The 12,511-nt window shown below is 40.8% G+C and overlaps 1 protein-coding gene across 6 annotated transcripts in view; it reads right to left on the minus strand.

The window, feature by feature from the left end:
* Positions 1-12,511, minus strand: part of Kcnk10 (potassium two pore domain channel subfamily K member 10) — a 139,303-nt gene that overhangs the window by 52,769 nt on the left and 74,023 nt on the right. For all 6 annotated transcript variants that reach the window (XM_031357615.1, XM_031357614.1, XM_031357613.1 and 3 more), the window contains one exon: positions 8,200-8,317. In XM_031357615.1, the coding sequence (XP_031213475.1) occupies positions 8,200-8,317 (118 nt within the window). The remainder of the gene's footprint in view (positions 1-8,199; positions 8,318-12,511) is intronic.

Here is a 12,511-nt window from a genome sequence, read left to right on the forward strand (position 1 = left end):
CTTACCCATTACCCCTGTACCCAGAGCAATCAGTGCTAAATAAATGTTTGTTGATGGAATTGAGGTTGGAACATAAAAGATTCCATCTATAATGTCAATTGAAATGTTTTGCATATAGTTGTTTGAAAACAGGAACATCTGCATTCTTAAGAGTTTAGTAATTATGTTAGTCATTCGTGTAGGGTGAGTATGGGGATTATTCCATATAAGTGGGGCTGGCGATAGTATTACTGGAAGAAAGAAGCTTATAATATTAGCACAATTTACATAGGGTGAAAGCCTAAAGTAATTGGTAGTCATTTTCTGGTCAATTATTATTACAGTCTTACGATGGTCACTTAACAGTCTCCCCAGGTCAGGTGGTTCAAGTGGGGTCTGTTTCTGAATCCATGCAATGGGTGAGGTATTGCTCCACAGCAAGAGACACATGTGAGAACATAGCACAGAGAGGAACAGTGTCCTTAGCATGGCCAAACAAAGAAAAACATGTTCTTGGATATCACTCCGGCTCCCGTGAGCCTGGAGAGCTTGCTGTAATATTCTGCCCTGGGGATAAGTCACTTGGCTATTCCTTAACAATCTTGTGCTCAGAATCATTTAAACCTCTTGCCACAAATTATTTAGATTGCAGTTTCCGTTTCTTAGAGGAGTATGCAAGCAAGACTTCCTAATCTTGTTTTCTTTTGCTCAGTATTTTGTTGATTTAAATGTGCAACGAAGCTCCTGGGACTTTTCAGATGCTCTCAGGATCTTGGACAAAATGATGTTGCCAGGCGTGCCCACCCAGAATAATCTGATTTAAACTGACTTATTCCGTTAGAAAGAAAACAAGCATGTCTCTGCAGCTTCGCAATACGTAGGTGAGTCTTAGAGATATTCTAGAAACTTGTAGAGACACTGGCTCGACTTCAGCTTGGTTGTCGCATGACAGCTGCGTTTCAGGCAGTACAGATTTTCTGTTAGTTCATCTCAGAAAGATATTACAGGCCGAACTGAAGCACTGGGCCTGCTAGTCTGCAGTTATTAGTCTAGACAAGCTCTACACATGTCCTCTGGTCAGCTCACAGGACATGCTGGTGCCACCCAGAGGAACCAGAGAAAAACTCAGACCCATGTAATCTTTAGAAATCTTATGGTATCGAAGACAGTCAAGAAAAATATGAAGAAAAAAGTATTTGGTGGTAGCAGTAGTAGAATTGGTTGGCATTTCATAAATTGGAATTCAACAGTGAAAAAAATTGGGTTCTCTAGTAAAGTAGTTAATAAGACAATATTCAAATTTGTCATGAGTGCATATATGTATGTATATAGTTGACACAGTGTGTGTGTGTGTGTGTATGAGTGTGTGTGAACAATTTTAGCTCAATGAGTTAAGAGGACCCATGGTGCCTGGGTGGTAAACATGGTAGTTATTGGGGAACCAAACACCATTGAGACTAAGAAATAGAGGAGACAGCTCATCAGCTACTTGAGCAACTTCTCGAAAAAGAACTTAACTAGCACCTTGGATATAGGGAAAGCAAAGGGAGTCCAGCAATCCCTCTGCCCATCAGCTGCTGCAGAGTCTCAGCGAAGGCTGACCAGTCCCGCAAAGACACAGAAACAGAGGTTATTACAGAAGAGGGCATATATGGGTCTTGGTTCTGTTTGCCCCTAAGTAGAAGATATTTCAAAGCTCTTGAAGAGAAAGCTAGTGTTTAAAATGACTTAGTCCTGAGACACATGTGGAAAGAGCTTTCCACATACTTTGTATGTGCCTAAATCAAATCTTTGCCAATCTTTGCCTTTCAGGTGTGCACTGTGGAACCAACCTGTCTATATTTGCATAGTTTGTGTGAGCTATGCAAGTCACACAGGATCTCACACTCAGAAAAGGCCTATGGAGAGGGCAAAAAAAAAAAAAAAATGTTCTTATGCATGTAAATAAACACTGGAGGTGTCAGGAAAAGTTAAGCACACCGCTTATCATTTCAATGGAATGAGGTGCTTAGCTGTTCCTCTTAGAATGCTGGGAATAAAAGCAATTTACAACCTAGAGATCCTCTGCTGCCTGATGAGTCAGGCTCTGCCCATGTCTCCCACAATTGATGCTTTACTTATCCCAAACCCTTTCTGTTTAAATTTTGAACATTACTTCTAGGCCACAAATGTCATCCTTATGAATGATGTCACTTGTGCTTGATGACTAAGTGACTTCTGTGCTATCTCAGGGCCAGACCAATCCTGATACTCACTGGGATTATGTTTGCCTCAGTCATTCTCCCTAGATCCTAAATCTTGGGTACTATCTATCTCTGAGCCAACAATACCCATTTTATACCCAAAGTACCCAACATACTTTATAAAGAATCACAATGTACATGTCTTAAATTTGTTGTGCACTGGAGATTGGGTTAACTGTTTTCAGAAAACATGTTTTCCCCAAAATTGTGCTGTGCTTAAATACAGCTAAAGTAAATGACTGGTGGCAGACTCTCGAAGTCTTGGTCCGGCACTCCTTACAGAAAACCTGCTAAACCAAGCTTCGTTCTTCCCTCACCTGTATCATGTCCCTGCTGGCTGTAAAGCCTAGAGGGTCCTTCCACAGTCCTGTGATTGGTTAAATGTTCTGACGCCTTCATGTTGATATTCTTAATCACTTTTTAATAATGACCCATGTGTCTTCAGTTTGCATCAAGCCCCGCTGACCTTGATAGATGACACTAGGACCCATTGCTTACTTACTGTGACATAATGGGTAAGATGTTTAACTTTTCCAGTCCTCATTCTTGCCATAGATAAACGAAGTGAATCCCTACCCTATGTGGTTATTACAAGTTTGAATGAGAGCATGAGTGTGGACCACGCTACCCGATATGAGTAAGTGTTAGGTACAGTAGTTGCTTTTTGGGTGGCCATCGATTAAACATCTGATCAAAGTACTTAATAAGTTCAAACAGCTACTTCAGTACCTTTTCTAGTCCAACCCTTTGTTAATGCTACTAGGCAAGAAACACAGTCATCAGCTACCTCCTGACACTTGACCAGGAGGTACATAATCCTAAAAGTGTCGCAAAGACTAAAATCTAATTTCATTTCATAGCCATCAGTAATCATGTGGATTCAAGCAGGGCTAGAACCTGGAGAAAGGAGCTGATGCAGAGGCTGGGAGGAGGGGGGTGTTGCTGCTTACTGACTTTCTCTGCCTGCTTTTTTTTTTTTTTTTTTTTCAAGACAGTGTTTCTCTGTGTAGCCCTGGCTATCCTGGAACTCACTCTGTAGACCAGGCTGGCCTTGAACTCAGAAATCCGCCTGCCTCTGCCTCCCAAGTGCTGGGATTAAAGGCGTGCGCCACAACCACCAGGCTCTGCCTGCTTTCTTATAGAACCCAGGAGCACCAGCCCAGGGATGGCACCACCCACAATGAGATTGGCCCTCCCACTTGATCACTAATTGAGGAAATGCCTTACAGCTGGATCTCATGGAGACATTTCCTCAACTGAGGCTCCTTTCTGTGATGATTCTAGCTTGTGTTTAACTGGCACACAAAACCAGACCATTCAGGCTATTAAACCTTGCTGTATACGGGATGATGAAATGGAAAAACAGTCCACTGTGCATACACATTTTTGTTTTGAATATTTTCAACCTATAATTTGTTTGAGTCTATGGTATGGAAGCAGAGATACAGAAGGCCAATGGTGCAGACTGACACTGAGTAGTAGTACTGCTTTTCAGAAAAGGCCCTATCTAACACACATAACTTCATGTACACATGAGAGTCTTTCTGGAAAGTGATTTGGCAAGCCCTTAAAAGCTCCACACCCATTGACAGAACAATCTCTGTGGACCTTTTCCAAGGACACAACCAATCTCCTGCATAAAGATTTCCACCATGATGTTAAGGGGGTCACAAAAGTAGATACCTCTTAATCCCTCCACATGTGATGACAGTACAAATACTGAGGCAAAGAGGGACGTCTATGATGGGCTTTGCAAAGAGCTCTGAAGCTCTAACATTGCTCACAGTGGAGGCTAAATGTAAACAGCATCAGCTTGCAAGCTATATGACCTCAAGCTAGCAGAACAGGCTCTGACAGTTAATGAGATAGCACTTCCCATGATAACTGCTCCACTTCCCTGACTCCTAGATAGTGGGAAATTCCTCAGGAGCAGCTGATAAATGACCAAGCCCCGAGATGACTTGTGAGCCTTGGCATAAGCCTTGAAATGAACTTACCGTAAGTATCTATTAGCTTTTTTAAATGTAGCAATTTGTTTCTCATCTCATTACTTCTTACATTGTATCAAGCTAGTTATTTTTTTTTAACTTCTCTAACTGTATGGCTTTACAGTTAAATTTTCCTCAGCTAAATAGCATTCAACTTAAAATTCATTATGTCTTAGATAAGAGAAAGAGAGGAAAAAGTAATATTGTTCTAAGTTGCATAGAACAGGGATTCGGCAGGCTATGGGCTTTGGGTGGTTGGCTATATTTTTTGTCTGCATAGTTGTTTTTTAGTGGTTGCCTATTGGTAGACAGCATCTTCATAATTTGGAATAAAGGTCCTGATCCTATGCACAATTGGTTGAACAGAGTGGTCAGTCTCTTTCTGCAGAGACTCTCAAATAGCCAAGATAAGGACACATGAACCTAGAGTCTCATCCAACAGGAACACTCCGTCTAAAACTTAAATGAAGATCATGTGGCTCAAAGATGGCAGCTGCAGTGACCAGAAGAGTCAGGCAATGATCACTGGGTCGAAGGATGTTTTTGGACCCACTATGAACTCTCTTCCCCTTGTGCACATTGGTTTGGAATGTGTAGATTACAGAAAATCCAAGCCTAAAAAATTCCACTGACTCTCAAAAAAAAAAAAAAAAAAAAAAAAAAAAAAAAAAAAAAAAAAAAAAAAAAAAGAAAAAGAAAAAGAAAAAAAGAAAAGAAAATGTAATGTTTCTTACTATTGTACAAGTACCTCCAAGAGCTCACAGGACATGAGCAGGGTCTGCTTACCACTAGCCCTTTTCTTACTCTGGGAGTGTTAGCTCAACTAACAGAGAAACCAGAGAAACCTACTGAGAGAAGATGGGGTCTGGCGATGAGGGGAGGAGGGATGGCTCTTTCTTCACCAGTCTTACCATCAGTAAAAAGGTAAGAAAGCCATGCCCTTTCAAGCACGTTCAAGCAAAATCCCAAGAAGTTCTTGTCATCCATTTTAAACTGATAACTCTAACCCCAGTCTAAATTTATTTGTATAGATAATATCATTCTTCTCCAGGGCTTAGGGGTCATGAGTGGAAAAGGAAGATTGGATATACTATTGTTAGGAGTAAGGTGAATTTTAAAACAGAACGCATGTGGAGGTGGCCGAAAAAACAAGTAAAGATCAATAAATACCATTAGTGCTTTACTGAAAATCATAGCAATGTTTCAGCATAAAGTTCTTTCAATACACCAGACAAAACCCTTATTTAGCAATTTCATACCACAAGGAAATGATTTTTTTTTCTATTATATGTAGTATCCCCTAATAGCTCACGAATCCAATGCTGGCATTCAAGAGATTTTTCCAAAGTACATTTTTTGAAGTGGCCAAGACTTTCTCAACTTTGATTAGTTTATAAGTCCTCTTAAAATGCATGATGCCTTTCTTCGTCCTAATTGCCAGACTCTCTAACACATTCTAACTTGACATTATGCTTTTCTAAAGGATGACAGCAATGTTCTTGGGTTGGCTGAGGTTTGTATGTCACAGAGGTATAGGCCACATGCTTTCTCTGTTAGGAGTAGTGAGTCTGTGGATTCCAATAGCCTGACCTATCAGGAGCTCACAGAGGCTTCTAGGTGCAAAATACATGTTTAATGGGTACTTGGAATTCTGACAACAATAGCTGGTGTTAATGGATTTAAGAATTGCAAATGTAAAATAGATTGTCATCTTATTAGATTAAGAAAGTTGGCCATTAATTTTAGGGTTATGAATACCTACAAAACTGATAAAGCATTATTATTGGATATGTTTGTAAAAAATGTTTCTAGGTGTTTCCACAGGACATGGTCATGTGAGTTACTGGACTAAATATGGAAGATCCAGCATCAATGTAGTCAGGACCATCTGATTGGCTGAGAGCTTGGATAGAACAAAAAATGAGAAGGCATAAAAAAGGGTATTTCTCTCTCTCTCTCTCTCTCTCTCTCTCTCTCTCTCTCTCAACCTCCCTCCCCACTCCCTCCCATATCGGCATATATACAGTTGGACTACATTCTTCTTTTCCTACCCTGAGGCATCAGAATTCCAGTCTCTCTGGCCTGTAGTCACCAGGATCTACATCACTGCTCTTGTGGGTTTTCAGCTTTTTAGAGTCCTTCTAAGGATTATGCCATCAGCATCCTGGATCTGAAACCTTTGAACTTGGACTAAACTATCCAAAGGCATCCATCCCCTGAGCTTCCAAGCAAGTAGCCTGCCAAGCAGTTTCTTAGGACCATGACTGCAGACGCCAATTCTTCCATCCCCTGTCTATGTGCATATAAATCTTCTTTCTGCTTCTCTGAAGACCTCAACTGACACAATTCTCAGTAAGAATGACAATTCTCTTTCATGCTGTTTGTTTGCATGACCTATAACTTTCTTGATTTCACCAGTGTAGAAGAACATGGACCTCATGAGTAGATATTAAAACAGAAATGTATGCCTCTAAAACATGCACCCATAAGAAGTTGACTATCCACACTATAAATCAAAGTTAAAAGCTTCTCAAAAGGAATAACTGGGCTTCCTCCCAGGAAGGTTAAGGCCATCTCCCTGTGAAGGAGATTTACAGCCAAACAAGCAATGATGAAGGGGACAATATGAGAAGCGAGATACACCAACACTGACTCAGGTTTAACACGGAGCAAGTGCGGCAATGAGAGTGAGCAGTGAACGGAATATAAGGCATGAGCTCTTGTCTCGGGTGTAGAACAGGTGGTGCTCACAGTGTGAAGCAAAGGGAAATTGAGATGCTGGCTGAGCTTCCTGTCTGAACTGTGAGCTTCCTATCTGAAGTACGTGGAGTAGCTAAGAGCTCACAATTAGTATTTAAAGCTAACAGGTCACGCTAGTCATATTAGGGCAAACATTGAAAAGGTGACGTCAGCTAAAATTGTGTGGTGGAGAAAGACAGGAAAAGGAGATGCCATCTTCCATAATCAGGATCTGTGCATACTGCCTAATGACTGGAGTATTGAGGATATTATATGGTGTTAAATTATAAAGTAACCCCAAAGAAAAAACACCCAACACTTGAGTATCAGAAAACATATAAAAATAAACATATAAAATAAAGCAGACACTGTTTCTGGAAAGCAGCAATGATGGTTGATCTAAGGATCAGCCACAAAGGGCAGGTCAAGAGTCAGCTTCAAGGGAACACTGGGGTTCCAGGCAATCAGAGTATGCTAGGAAGAACAGGACACAGGAAGTAGAGCCCTCTGCAAGTGAAGGGGGAGGAAGAAAGAGACCAGTGTTTCCCCCTGCACGTGCAAAGTTGAGAAACAACCCATAAAATGGAAAACTCTAGAAGTAGTGTAGTGGCCATACAAGTTTGATATTAAAAGCCACAGAAGTGGATATGAAAAACACGAGACAAGCCAGGCAGTGGTGGCGCACACCTTTAATCCCAGCACTTGGGAGGCAGAGACAGGTGGATTTCTGAGTTCGAGGCCAGCCCGGTCTACAGAGTGAGCTCCAGGACAGCCAGGACTACACAGAGAAACCCTGTCTCAAAAAAACCAAACCAAACCAAACCAAAAAAAACAAACAAAAAAAACACCAGACAAAAGGGATGAAAACTACTTTCTCAGGGACAATTAAAAAAAAAAAAAAAAACCTGGAAAGAAACAAAGGGTTGTTTTCACCCATACCTAACTTTGCAGAACATCTTTATACCACTATACATAATTCTACCATATACTCTTTAAAACAAAATTCAAGTGCAACAAAACCACCCAAGTTCAACTGACCAACCCCTACATTCTACTCCTGCCTTGACATTGTATTCCTTCATTAAATGCTCTCTAGCTTTTCATTCTTAAATCTTCACCATGTTTTTTGCTCCTTACTGAGAGCAGCCACAACAGCTGCATTCACCTGACAGAGTAGGGAGAAGCTGGTCCCTACTCTGTCTCAGGAGGGCCTTCAAAGGAAGAGATATTAGTAAACAATGAGTGAGTACCTATGGTCGTGATGACTGTCCCAGCAAAGAAGAAGGCACTTCCAAGGTCCCAGTGACTACTGCTGTTGGACGAGTTTCCTACAGGGCTGACTCCCGCATTATCAGCATCGAGTGCATGCTGCGAAGAGAGGGGAAAGCACAAGAATGGGTTAGAAGGATATTTTTAATCTTCCAGTAAGTCACTATACTGCTCGAGGAACTGCAACGATCTAGATGCCACCAGTAAAGCAGAAGAATATACACACTCACCCTTACACACACCTACTAGGTTCTTATTACATCGTTGAAGTTTTATTGGGGGACAGGGGTATGCAAGCACCACAGTGCACATGTGGAGGGCAGTGACCAGCCTGAGGGGTCAGTTCTCTCCTTCCAGAATGTGGGTTCTGGTAAGGGAATTCAGATCATCAGGATTGGCAGAACCACCTCACCAGTTCTAATCTCTGTTTTCAATCAGCCTGAATGTATCTTCTCAATACAGCTACTATAGTGTTCCCAATGGTGACCCAGTCCCATCTCTTAGAGACTGAAATGTCTTCACTCCATGGAGAACTCTCTCACCCGCTTGTGCCTTTGATCACACTCTCTCGCAAACTATGCCCATCCTTCAGGTCTAATCCAGGCCCCACTTTTCTCCAAAGCCTCAATCTATACATTGCAGTTCCACAATTGGCCCCCTCTATAGCTTATACTTATGCACCAATTCCACTAATTCCATCTAACCCTAACTTCAGCATGAGCAGAAGAAGATAAACCCCCTCAGGGAGCTTTCCTGAGCCAGCCTTGCCATTCTGCTTCAGGTAGGGTGCAGAAGTTGCTATTGTGAATCTCAGACACATGCAGCCCACAGTTGTGAGCTGTAATGTTAAGACCTGGGGGTTTCATGAAGGAGATGACCCAGGAATGAGCTACTTAGAAGACTGAGACTCCATAGCCTGGGCAAAGTTGGAAATACCAATGAAGAGAGAGCATGGCAGAAATCATGAAATATGTTTTTATTTGTTCTCAATACTCCTGTTTAAGCTTGGTTCAAACAGGCACATAGTGGTTGTCACAAATCAGAGGACAACAGGAAAGTCCTCATTCTCTTCAAAATAGACGCCTAATGAGATTGCTCAAGCATTCTAGGACAGGTATAAATGACCTGATCTATAAACTGCTGTACAGTGAATATTTGATTTAGCCTCTTACCTTACATGAGTTTCTGTTGCCTGGTTTTTTTTTTTCTTTCTTTCTGTTCTTTTAGAAATAACTGCTTCAATATGCAAAAATATCTTTTCTATTTCAGAGGTGATACAAAAACAAGCTGTAGAATAGATTTTGCATGCAAATAAGACTGGCAAGGGGACAGGACAATGACATTTTCTATTTAAGTCTTTAGTCTAATCCTCCTTGCTCTAGAAGTATGAAGTCCTATGATCGAACTACCTATGGTTTCTAACATAAACTCTAGCACCCCAGAATTTAGCATCAGCTGCATGGGATGTGTAGATATTTTTGCCAATGGTTTGGATGAACATTGAGTAAAAGGATTACTCATTAACCCAGAGCTAGATTCTGATCTACTGTGAGTTTGTACATATATGTGTGGGTATGCGTGTATGTCCGGAGGGCAAATGTCAATAGTGGGTGTCTTCCTCTGTCATCTGCCAGCTTATTTTCTGAGACAAGATCTCTCAGTGAGCCTGGAGCTCACCTACTGTCTAGACTGGCTAGCTAGCAAGCTCTGGGATCCCCCTGTCTCCCCCTCCCCAACACTGACATGACATCACATATGCTTGCCATCCCCACCACGTTTTAATGGATGTCGTGGTCCTCACCCTTGAATGACAAGCACTTTGCCAGCTCAGCCATCTCCAGGCCTCCACTCTGCTTTTGAGGGAGTCCTTTCCAATGCTAAAACCTCACTTTCGGTGTGCTGTGTGAGAGCCATCCAATCATGTCACAAACTTAGGTTTATATCCTCATTATCTACCCAACTCTGATGGCTCCACTCATGCATTATTCTTCCAGGACTGTTCTAGGCTTCAGTCACTCGGGCATCAAATCACACCACCAATACCTAACCATTTTATCTTCCATAAAACTTGAGAGAGTTTAGGTTCAACCAACTCACTGCGCTAAAAATTTCATACAAACATCATAAATAAACCGTTGCCTCACATAGAATACAGATTTACAAGAAAGACAAACGGGAGTGATTATTGCTACGCCAAAAAAGATCTGAAGTAAGATGCCTTTTCAAGTTTCATTTTTCTTGAACAGTGCAAGTAATAAATATTTAAAATGCTTTTGCATGTAACCCTCAAAGGAAGTGTTTATCAACTGAAAGGGGAGGAAACTAACACTCATCAAGCACCTGAGTGGAGCCAGAACTGTAAAGTTTATCCTTTCCCCAAATCCCGAGAAGGTGGTATCATTCCCACTTGAGCAATGCTGCAACAGGCATGGGAAAGTTGAATAACACATGTGAAGCCTCAAAGCCAGAAAGCAGAGACTCAAATCTTGTCTAGCCCAAAGTAGATACTTTTGTTCCATTCTCTATACACAATACCTAGAACACACTCCACTTCTTCTACTTCCATCCTTGTATCCATATGAAGATGAAGCCTGCCCATTGTCCTAGGATGCAGGCAGGACCAACCACACAAGGATCATTTCTAACTAGTCTATTCCCTTGACCATGCATGCATGTGGACACCCCCAAGCTTCATTTGGCTGTTGATAATTGAAATAGTTTATTCTGCATCAAAATAAAATTTAATAGTCAATAAAACGTTGACCTCAAAAGCATGAGGACTTCACTTTGATTCCCTAAACCCACATAAAAATACCAGGCATAGTAGTTCATGTTTGTAATCCCAGCACTGGGAAGGTAAGAGACAGGAGCCTCCTGGGACTCTCATGGCTGCTGGTCTATCCCAACTGATAAGCAGTAGACCAAGGCAAACTCTATCTCAACGGAAGCAAGTGAAGCCCCTAAAGATAGAATCCTAGGTTGTCTTCTGGTCTTCACATGTACTCCAGAACACACAGGCACACACACACACACACACACACACAAACATACATTGAATGAATGAATGAATGAATGAATGAATGAATGAATTTAAAGTGCATTAAAATGGTACAAAAGATTTGTTGGTTCTATGGAAGGAAGAGAGTAAAAAAGAGAACCAGAGAACCAGGGTCTATTATCCCAGCCTTTCATCCCAGCATTTGGGAGGCAGAAGCAGGTAGATTTCTGCTAATTTGAGGACCAGCCTGGTCTACAAAGCAAGTTCTAGGACAGCCAATGCTACACAGAAAAACCTGCCTCAAAAACAAAACAAAATAATAATAATAATAATAAATAGATATATAAAAATAAAATGCCCAGAAAACCTGGTTATAACTGTTATCATTTGAATTTTAAGAATCAATTCTTATAATGTAACTGATAATGATACTAAGTTTCTTTGAGGTACCAAGTAATGTGTTTAGTATATACTATACATTGCGTAATGTTCAAATACAGTAAACAATCAGCATTTACTTATAGGGAAACTACTTAAAATGTATCTAGTTTTTAAAAATTATATACAATAGAAACAATTTTTTAGCTAAATAGCAGTAATTCTAAATGAGTCTGTAGTTTTAACATTAATTAGTATTTAAAATTAACTTTATTTTTAAAGTTTTGTTCAATGTTTTTAATGGCTTGAGCTCAAAACATTTTATAATTAAATTAATTTATTTAATACTTCTATTATCTTTGTATTCAAGGCACATAAGTGAATCAAAGCTGGGTATGGGGATATGTACCTTTAGTCCCAGAATTTGGGAAACTGAGGCAGGAAGATCAGGAGTTCAAGCCTACATATGGTGTTCTAGGACAACCTGAGCTTCATGAATTATCTCAAGACAAAAAAAGAGGGTGGAGATTAGCAAGCAGTCAGGATATCATGGACATTTGAGCATATGGGCAATGTAATGATTTAACTGGACTATTACAGATGCATTAGAAAGATGTTATGTGGGGCTGGGGAGATGGCTAGCTGTCTTTAGCTCTAGCTAAGTTCAATCTCCAGCATTTCAAAAAAAAATTAAGGTTGTTACGTGGTGAAAATTCAAGTGGCATTAACATCAATCTGAGTCACAATCTCTGACTCAGTGAGCATCATCATCTCATCACCTACAAGGACAACCACTGTCAAGTTCACAGAGCTCCTATGAGCAGACAGGTGGTGGATCACCTACAAGGACAACCACTGTCAAGTTCACGGAGTTCCTATGAGCAGACAGGTGGTGGATCACCTACAAAGGCAACCAC

The sequence above is a fragment of the Mastomys coucha genome, unplaced genomic scaffold (assembly GCF_008632895.1).
Source record: "Mastomys coucha isolate ucsf_1 unplaced genomic scaffold, UCSF_Mcou_1 pScaffold6, whole genome shotgun sequence".
NCBI lineage: Eukaryota > Metazoa > Chordata > Mammalia > Rodentia > Muridae > Mastomys > Mastomys coucha.